Here is a 10836-nt window from a genome sequence, read left to right as displayed (position 1 = left end):
CTTGGATCTATTCATCATGCATCTGCTGATGCACAATAAAGTGCCATTGTCTTTTCTGATGGCTTCGTCACACTGCCGACTCATGTTCATCTTGGAGTCCACTAGGACTCCAAGATCCCTTTCCACTTCCATGCCACCCAGCAGGTCATTCCCTGGGCTGTAGGTGTGCTGGACATTTTTCCTCCCTAGGTGCAGCACTTTGCATTTCTCCTTGTTGAACTGCATTCTGTTGTTTTCTGCCCACTTGTCCAACCTGTCCAGGTCTGCTTGCAGCTGTTCCCTGCCCTCCGGCATGTCCACTTCTCCCCATAGCTTTGTGTCATCTGCAAACTTGGACAGAGTACATTTCACTCCCTCGTCCAAGTCTTTGATGAAGACATTAAAGAGTATCGGTCCAAGGACCGAGCCCTGCGGGACCCCACTGCCCACACCCTTCCAGGTCAAAACTGACCCATCCACCACGACTCTCTGGGTGCGACCCTCTAGCCAATTCACCACCCACCAGACTGTGTAGTCATCCAAGTCACAGCCTCTTAACTTGTTCACCAGTATGGGGTGGGATACCGTATCAAAGGCCTTCCTGAAGTCTAAGTATACGACATCCACCCCTCCTCCTGTGTCCAGGCGTTTCATTACCTGGTCATAAAAAGAGACTAGATTAGTCAGGCACGATCTGCCTGCTCCGAACCCATGCTGGTTTCCGCTCAGCATAATTTGTCCTGCCAGGCTCTCGCAAATTCCTGTCATTAGGATTGGAAAACCAGTTTCAGATTATGTAGCATGGGTTGAAATATCTTCATAAGGAGTTACAGTTTTGCCAGAAGTTCCTACTCCGTTCCAAACCAAGCTGTACCTGATATTGCAGTATTTTCTAGTCCCCCTGGTATAACTCGAGTACATCAATGACATCTTCAAAATACGGACAGGTGGGAAGGACTCTTTAGAGAAATTTCACCAGAAGTTTAACAACTTCCACCCCTCCAGCAAACTGACTCTGGAATGCTCCAACCCAAAAGATTTATTTCCTAGATGCTACTGTAGATTTGCAATGGCCACACCACTACATTGTGTCACAAGTCAGCCAACTGCTTCAGCTACCTACACACTACCAGTTTTTACCCAAGCATTCAACATTAGACGCAGCTACAGCCAAGCTCTGCTCTACTCTGATCCCACCAATCAGGATAAATGCCTTGAGGATCTAGGGCAGGAATTCTTACAATTACAATACATACAATCCCAAAATAATTCAACAAAGCCACATTCAAACCAACAAAGCCAGAGACTCAGACCTTGCTACAATACTAACCCCAGGACCAAAACAACAGAATCCCTCTGATCTGGTAATCACCTACACCCCCAGTTTGTACACTAAAACAAATCATTAGTCTTCCTTTTGCCGGAGGGTGTGAAGGTCATTATCTCAAGGTATTCATGGGCGGGCAGGGGGAAGAAAAAGAAACCTGTCCCAACTTAGAGAGAGAGACACCCCAAAAAATAAAAAAAAAAAACCAACCAAAAAACAAACAAAAAAAACTACCAAACAATGCACCTCAAACAATAGACTAACTCCCATCTTCATCAAGGCACGCAGCCTTACAATGGACCCAAATGCCTGCTGGGTCTTCACATCAATACAGACCACATCACCATTAGACCAAATAAAAAGGACTACGATATGCAACGTTCATTCACCTGCAACTCTACCAACATCGTATACGCCAGTGATTCCCAAAGGGTGTGTCAAGGAAAACTAGCACACTGTGACAGTAACAGGGATTTGCCAAGAGACCCCACCCCCTCCTTACAAGGAAGTAAATGCTCTCCTCCCCCATCTGGCACTTGGCACCTGCTCCAGCTATTCCAGCGTCCGCTACTCTAAGAACTGCTACCTAATCCACTCCCAAACCACCTGTACCAGACCCCCACCAACACTCCCAGCAGCACACACTGCTGCAAGTGGGCAGATGCGCAGACTGAGCCATGCTTTACAGCCCAACTCAGCCCTTCCATTCTCCCATTTATGTGGAAGGAATGGAGGGGATAAGTTGGGGCCAGCAGGGAGGGCAGAGGGAGAGGTTGCCAGCATGCAAGACGTGCAAGAGCAGCCTCAGCAAAAGGGCTGCCCTTGCCCCCTGAGGTAACCAGAGGTAAGGCAGGGGAAGAGAGCAGAAAGAACAAGAAACAGCAGGGTGAAGTCCTGTCCCCACCACCCTTAAGTGGCACCAGCTAAAAATCAGCTGTTCTCAACTTTTTCAGCCTTGAGGTACCCTCCATATCTTTTCCAAATTTAGATCACTGTCAGTGATTTTCAATTGCAGTATCACAAATTTCAGAAGAGATATGGAAGGGTCTTGAGGCTAAAAAGGTTGAGAACCACTGGTGTCGAATGGTTCAGAAAATCATCCCTTGCTTAAGAAAGATACCTTTCATATCATGTTTTAAACAGTATACATCTCAGCACTGGTATTATTTCTTCTGGCAGGGCTATGTTTTTTAACAAGTTGCATGCAATTGTACACACGAGTGAAGTATGCCACTAACTTTAATTTAAAAAAAATAAACAAAGGTATATCCTAATCATCTAAAATTTGGAAGACACTGATATATAGCACCACCTGTTTACAGTGTACATCTGCATTACCTAGACAGTACAAACTTACATTCAAAAAAATTAATGAGTGACAATCTGACACCAGGTGCAGAAAGGCAAAAGGCATGCATCAGAACACTTTGCTCTTCCTGGACACCACTACTAACCTCAGGATTGCTGTTCTCAGGTAGCAAAATTAAAAGAAAAAAATTTGAACAGGAAACTTCAGAACAAGACTGGATTGTGTTAATTTAAACAGGAACTACAGATTATTTTCCCACTATCTGGATTAGCTTTTATGACTCCATTTTTCCCCTATGGGTTCTTTGCTCATTTGCTTCTCTCAGCCTCTTCCCCCTCCCAGCCTTTTTCCACCCTTGCTGTTCAGATCACTTTGTGAAAGGACAGCATAGAACAGGAGTGCATAGTGTCTGATGAAGTGAACTCAAGTTCACTAAAGCTTGTGCTTTTATGTACTTCTTACTCAACTTATAAAAGCTGCATACATACCCTTGTCTTCTGCCAGTTCTTTCTAGAGCCATAGGTGAAGGTGGGGAAATTAGCTTTGGAGGAATTCCAATTTACCACCAGAAGCAGCTACTGTTCTGCTTATCTTGTCCTACAGACCAAGTCAGTATATGACTTCCCAGGCAGAATGACCCCCAGTGGAAAAGCAGGATGATGGTTTGTGGACCATACCTACCAAGTCTTTCCCTTCCTTCCCTTGTTTCTCTCCTCTTCACTTTGGCCTATAAAAGGAGATCTGCATTCAATAAAACTCAGCTGGGCTGCTTTATCCTAAAATTGAATTTGAGTAATATCTAGGGATCACAAGAAAGCTAAGCAGAAGCCAACACAGTATCCAGGAAAACTGGAAACTAAGCAGGCATTTCAGGAAGCAGGGAGGTCATATTTTATGTGAGGAAAGGGAGGAGGGACTGAAGAGACCGTCTTCAGGGGTGGCGTGCGAACAGAAACCGTGCCCAACAGAAACAGCACACAAAAGGAGGCAAAGCACAGTGCACACTGGGCAGCAGAAACCCATTCCAGTCCTTAACTAAGGGAAGACTGTAAAAACTTCCATACCAACCAACAGCTTTCCAGGTTTCCTGAAAATGCTCATGTAGAAGCACAATTTCCCTATCTTTGAATCTCAGAATTTGGGAGAGGGGTGAAAAGCCAACTTAAGTAACATTTTTAAAGTTTTAGCTTGTTTTATGACTAAGAAGTGCATAGTTTTCTCATCTATTTTTCCCCCTAGATTTGAGGCTGGCAATGCTGAGCTATTAGGTGTAAAGTCTCCTTCCTTAGGTGTATACACAAGTTGCTTTTATTTTTTTGCCATTTAAAAACGCTTTATTGCCATGAATCAACATAAGTGTATGGCTTTACAGCACTTTAAAAATAGGTACAGAGCTTTAAATTAACCCTTGTTAAATGAGGTATTAACACTTGAAGCACTATATTTTACAGTACTTCAGCAATCTACAGGGTTTTAAAATAACCTTTGTACACAGGTCAAATTTCTGAACAGTGGAGAAGCCCCAGAAAATTGCAGAGTGCCCCCGCCTCCTAGTCTGGAAAGTGCAGGAAAGATAGAGGCTCCCCACACCAAACACTGCACTTCTATCATGTTTAAAAGTGCTGTAACTTTATTGTGCTATAAGAAGTGCTCTAAATTACAGTACTAGAAAACGTGCACAAAGCATTTCTGTACACACCTCTTGTCAGCCTAAGTTTAGAGGCAGGAAGAGACAGCAGCAAACAGCTTTGGATGATGGGCAACTTTAAGCAGTTGCTGAACCCACTACAGAAACTAGTTTATTGTCCCTGAATATCTTAACACTAGATCATTAAACTTGTGACAAAAGGTTTCAGAAAGAGACTGAGGGAGTGGTTCCTATAAACACCTGTAGCTTAATGGAACCATAGCTTGTGGGGGTGAGGATATTTCCCAGAGTTTTCTGTATTTACAAACCTTGCTAACTATGGCAATTTATAACACTTATCTTTAAATACTTGATACTTCCTTTAAATCCCAGCTGCTGGAACTGAGACACAGATTCTTATCTTACATCTTGTTTCCAGTGTCAATGGATGAAGAGGAACCAAAAAAAAAAAAGCCTGAAAGCATAAAACAAGCACTCCAGTTTCAGAAGCCAGAAGACAAATGAAAAACATTTTTCAAAAATTAACCCATGCCGATTTTTGCATTTGAGGTTGGCAACATAGTAATGCTCGAGTATTTTTACTCTATATAGTCTTTTCATCTGTTTAGCAAGTTCTTAGCCAATTTCATTTTTGAGCTCTCATTTGAGAAAAAGCACTGCAGTGTTTCCCTTACAAATATTACACACAAAAGTTTTATTTATAAGCCAAGTTTGATCCAAAAATCCTTTAAGAGGCTAATAAATAATTTCATTTTTCCCCAAGAAAGTCTTAAGTGTTTTGGTTTGCCAGTCATTGGCAATACTATATTTGTTCAAATCCAAGATAACATTTTCTACCCCAAACAATGTACAGAAAAAGGCCTCATCACACATTCAAATATTGACCCAAGTATGATGGCAGCTCAGCTTTGGCTTTAACCCTGGGCTTGGGGCTGAAGCCAGAGCTAAGTTGCCACCTACCCTGGGCTGGAATGGCACATTTGACAGAGGGAAGGTGCATGAGGCCAAGAGGAGCACCTTGGGACTCGGGGAGTGATGGAGGGGAAAACCTGCATCCTGCCCTCCACCCACATTACTATGCCAATACCTGCCCTTCCACCCCATACCCCACGCCCTCTCCCCCCAACCTTCTGCTGTGGCTTCAGTCCCTTCAACCTGAACTCAGCTTTGGTGGGATGTATCATCACTTTCCCCTGGCTAGGCTAGGCTGGGCTGGACTGGGGCCAGCTCTGCTGCTAGCTGCCCTGAAGCAGAGGGCAGCAGAAGGTAAGGAGGAAGTGTGGGAGGCACACAGGCAGAGGAGGGACAGGGGGCAGGCACAGGAGGGGGAATAAAGGAGGATGGAGATGGGGGGGGTACAGCAGGGCAGGCAGACTGCAGAGGAGCAAAGCATGAGGCAGGCACAAGCATGGCAGAGCAAGCAAGGAGGACAAGAGGTAGTGTCTTGCCCCTCTGCCCCCACCACAGCAGCAGAGAAGACAAATTTAAGATAACATTCCACTAATAAGATTCTCTACATTTGTAAACAGGCAGTTTAAGGGGCACTTACCTTCAGTGTCCTACCTTGGGCTCTGCCTGAATGCTTGAAGAAGAATGTCCCAGCAGGGGCACCCTACCGGGAACTACCAATTTTGTCCCAATCAGGACACCATACTTGTAGTCCAGGATTACCCCCAACAGGGGGATTCAAGATTTTTTTTTTTAAATCAGCTCGAGAGCCCAGGAAAATTCCAGCCCAAGGATTTACTGGATGGCTCCCCTTGAACCCAGGTCTCTCCTGTCCCCAGCGGTGGGAATAAGAGGCACATGCTGAGTGAAGAGGGCTGGTAAGAGCCTGCAGCGTGGCCCCACCCCCCAGAGTGTGCGCTGAAATCTTCGTGAGCAGGCAGGAGATCAGTGGAGCATGTGAGGGTTGAGCTGGAAAGAGCAGACCCCTAGAACAAGCCCTCAGAATTCAAGCCAGCTTCACAAATTTCTTTGGGTGTGGACATAGCCCCAGGTAGCCCCTAGAATAAGACACTAATTCCCCGCTGGGGTGGAAACTTGGGGGTTGATAAAAGAATGGGATAAACCCATGTGAATGGCTGGGGAAAGGACTGTGGTGGAACTGTGGCAGCTTGGCGGAAAGATGCCAGCAAGGGAAAGTTCCCCGAATGCCAGTGCAGGCTAAGACCAAGTACCTAAGGGCCTAAAGAGGAAGTGAGACCAGAGGTGCTGCCGGGCCTGCCTGTGGCAGTGAGCTCTTTCTCCACATGCTTAATTGCATAAATAGCTCTGTGGGTTTGGAGAGGCAGTACACAAGCAGAGAAGCATGCACAGAGGTGGCTAAGAACCTGCGTTTTGTAGGGGTCTGGAGTCAGAACAGCGACTACAGACTACAAGATGCCTGGGCCTACGTGTTATAGCCCAAGACAGCTGGAGCCATCAAAACATGTGATGAGAGGAGCAAAGGACTGCCCCGCCCTCCATTCTTTGGGCACAAGTAGGGGTGAATGGTATTTAGCTGTGAATAATTAATTAGGGGATTAATATAACAAGTTTTTAGCACAGTGTATACATTATTAGCTTGATAATCTCTTAAATGCAAATATTTATTAACTGCTATTTTTGTATAAACTCACCCTGTTGTATTGTAAATAGAATATTTCAAACTTTTGATATTTAATATTTGTGTGTATATTATAATTCTTCTCTGTATAACTAAACTCTGTAAATAGTTACTTCTGAGTCTACAAGGTCTCTCCACTGTAAAAGGGAGCCTCTCTTCTCAGGGAGCCTCTGGCTACTCCTAGGTGAGCTGAGCAGCAAGCAGTAAAGCTACCTGGCACCCCAGGTCCCAAACATCTGGACACGGCCACGGGTAGCACCACATGCCAATGTTTACACGTGGAAAATTGATAAGTGTTAAAATGTTCTATATTTTCCATGTGTAGAATCTATGGGGGGGGGGGAAGAAGAGGGGGGACAAAGAGTGCAATCATCTTAAATTCAATGTCTTTTTGGAGTCTGGTAAATATGGTAATTTGCTTGACCAAAAATTCTGTTTATTTTGTTGAAAAATTCAAAATAGCTGGTCCAGACACCTATATAACGACATTTTATTTATATTAAAAGAGAGGGAAAGTCTGGACCAGGACTTTACTTCCTTGATAGCAGAGGAAATAATCAAGAGCCAGTAAGTAAGATACCAGACTATAAACTGGATTCTTCTATTCCTGGTTCAGAAGCTGGCCTGCTGCATGCAATCTTAAACAAATTCACTTTTCTTCTTCCAAACCTTTTTTCTTAGCCTCCCTCAGATTACCTGGAGCAAGCGCTCTCTTATTCAGCATGGAGGTAGAAGCATGCACATGACCACTGAAAAAAAGCAACTAGCACTTCAAGTCCATGTTCACCTACCTTGACTAGAAGTAACTTTTTTGTTTAGCCGTACCAAATTAATTCCTCCTAAAATCAGTGACTAAATAGTTTAGAGTTTGTCAATGATTTGACAATACAATATTGTCAATTTGAATAAAACAAAGCTTTCAGGACTTCATCAAAAGGAAAAAAAAAAGTCCATAGCAGCTTCATCCATTTTGTTCCTACCTCTACCCAAAAGGCTCTTGATCCACAGGAGAGAAACTCAGTTTACCAGGAAGCCTACTGGTGTTAGGGGCAGCAACTCAATCCTGCCCTTCTAGTCAGAGGCAAGGAACAAGGAGAGTAAAAATTATGCTTGCCCTTCTCATCCTTCTCAGCAGCAGTACCTCATTCCATGTTTCTACAATCCATCACTTTACGGAATAGCAGAGTGAATCTTTTAACAGTTTAATTAGTTTCATGCCAATTACTCAGACAGGAAAAAATTGAATCAAATTAGGTTTTCATTCTGCTATTTTTTAAGAGAGAGTTATGATCAGCATCAGCAGTAGAAAAAAAAATCCCTGAAAGTTATAGTGCTAGAGAGACAGCTAGAAGCAGAGCTAACTTTCTTTCAAGTCATTACTCTGCTTCACCCATTTGTTGTTTTCCAGTGCTTGAGACTTCCTAGATAAGGGAAGTGAAGTGGTAGGTGGTGGGGAGGGAGGTTATTACACAAATGCACACATAAATTAAAGCCACTCTTACGCGTGTTAGCTGCCCACTCTGCCTAAAAAGTAGCCCATTTTAATTTAGTAATAATATATTATATTAAGATTGCCATTGACACACACTGACAACTATTTTTAATTTATATTTGCTTGGGCATTTGCAGGTGCATTTCTCCTTTTAGACAGCTTCTGTGTCTTTAAGGATGGAGTAGTTTCTCAGCACAGCATTCCCCCAGCCACCCCACACTAGAAATAACATTATTTCCACAGAATTTTTATAGAAAAAGGCTGCACATTTTGACTAACATAAGGACATACCAGATACCCACAAACTCACTTGGAGACCCACATTTGGTGGTACACTTGCATCATAGCTTACTTAGCAACATGAAATTTACACACACAGGCAGATTTATTGCACTTATCCCAGCTGCACTACAGCCATAATCTCCAAAGGCAGACATGTTATTACACACAATACGTTCACTAAAATGGCAGTTACAGTTAGTTTTCTAGCACTGTTTATCATGGCTTCTATTAACAGTCTGGGCTGCCAGTCATTGCCTCCTAAGGAGCATTGCCACCTCACCTCCTCAAAATGATAGGTTTTACATCATAGCATACATGACACATGCTTGCTTAGAACCATTCTCCAACACTTCTGTAATCTCAAAAAGATTACAGTTTGAGGTAGTGTAATATCGGCCAGTATAAAAACTAATATAAGTAAATAAGACTAATGCTTAATCCCATTTCAGGGGTTTAGAGCACACACCAACTGCTGCAGCTTCCTGAGCCTGACGAAGGGTTTTTGAACCCGAAAGCTTGCTTAATAACTATTCTCCAACCATTTGGGTTGGTCTAATAAAAGATATCAAATTCACCCAAGGAACCTTGTCTGCCTAATCCCATTTCACAAATTCTAGTCTCTAGTTTCCTTCACAAAATGGCATTCAGTAATCATAAACCTTCGAAAAGCTCCTACACTACGAATTTGAATGGCACAACTATACTTACTGAGAGAAAGCCAAATGTTTTATATTCAGGTTGGAGTAACATGCAACAGACCTTTTATTTTCACACACCTTCTGCCCTCAAGCCACATAAAACATCTTGAATTTTATTAAGAATTCTGCTTTAATTTTTTGTTTTTTAATCTCAATTGAAGTCACCTTTGTTGGTCTTAATGACAGTTTTTCTTAGCTCTTCAGTTGTTTAAACTGTCCCTTAGAAAGTCTTCCATCTTTGCACCATGCAAGCTTTTTAGATTGGAGTACACAGGATCAGGACAGTTAAAATGATGAAGGGGACATCCTGATATGGCACAGCTTACACATTTAAACAGGAATTGGATTGCATCACTTCAAACCAAGCTTTTGGGTGAGGCACGACTATGCTTTGTCATAGCTTGTCAGCATAGCACAGAAATCCCATTCACCAAGATGTGGGGCCAATAATGCACAAGGGCAGAAGACTATCAAGTTAGGATAACTTGAGCTGAGAAAGGAGTTTGGCAACAGGACTAGAGGTTTAGTGAATATGCTGTCTGGAGATTCACAAACAGGCGTTATCATTATGTAGTCAAGATGAAATTAGACAAGCTTTTGAATGCAAGAGACCTGAAGAAAAATGCTTTGCACTCCAAGGCTACTCCAACTTGATCTCAACCACATAGCCGATCCAATAAGAGACCTCACCCTAAAAAACCCTTGCTTCAGCTCTCACATAATTACCGGGCCAACCCAGCTACATCACTCTTACACTACTGAAATAGTGGATATGTGAAAACACAGGGCCTCAAACTGCTTGCCACACTAATAATTAACCCAAGGCAGAAGAGATTAGTTGCTAGTTTCTGTAGGAAAACAAAGGGAAGAGTTCCTCTGTGTTCGGGCCCCACTACACATTCAAGTGAACACCGGATAGAAAATAGCTGCAGTTGCCACACGTTTTCAAGCACTAACTCCAGAGCTAGCCAGCTCTTGTTATAGCCGGAGAGGTCTCTCCCCCACACAGCAATTATTTCAAGTGAGCGGCAGCGGGTCATTATTTATTTCACCATTCACCACAGAAGAGCTGCACAAAAATTAACTCTGAGTGCGTGGAGCCGGCCTTCCTTTGCACAGACGAGCCTGTCTCCACTTCCTGCACAATTCACCACAGAACTGCACCACCACTATTTTGGAGATGTGCGTGTGCGCGCGCCCAGCTTAACGTATGGCACGATGCCCCAGGGCCCTTTCAGACACCAGGGGCCAGGGCAGAGAGGGGCTTGTCCCTCAGAGGCCAAGGCCTGCAGGTGCCAGGCTGGTGCACTCCACAGGGTCTGGCCTAGCACGGCGCAGGGGCCGCTCCGCCAGGCGCCCCCAGGACTGCGGGCGGCTCCCGCTCAGGGCAGCGCTCGGCCCCGGGCCCTTCCCAGCAGCCCCCGCGCGAACCTAAGCGGGGGGAAGGGCGGAGCCGCCCAGCGCCCAGGGCAGCGCTAAGGCGGAGGGGGAGG

General features: G+C 44.1%; 1 protein-coding gene across 1 annotated transcript in view; it reads right to left on the bottom strand.

Annotated features, from left to right (window-relative positions):
• Positions 1-4696, bottom strand: part of LOC106723017 (1,4-alpha-glucan-branching enzyme-like) — a 132435-nt gene extending 127739 nt beyond the window's left edge. Inside the window, exon 1 of the mRNA XM_025192950.1 lies at positions 4669-4696. Within this exon, the coding sequence (XP_025048735.1) occupies positions 4669-4670 (2 nt within the window). The 5' untranslated portion in view covers positions 4671-4696. The remainder of the gene's footprint in view (positions 1-4668) is intronic.
• Positions 4697-10836: the final 6140 nt, after the last annotated feature.

Source organism: Alligator sinensis, unplaced genomic scaffold (assembly GCF_000455745.1).
Source record: "Alligator sinensis unplaced genomic scaffold, ASM45574v1 scaffold873_1, whole genome shotgun sequence".
NCBI lineage: Eukaryota > Metazoa > Chordata > Crocodylia > Alligatoridae > Alligator > Alligator sinensis.
Note: the sequence above shows the minus strand (reverse complement) of the source record. Positions and strands in the feature narration are given on the sequence as shown.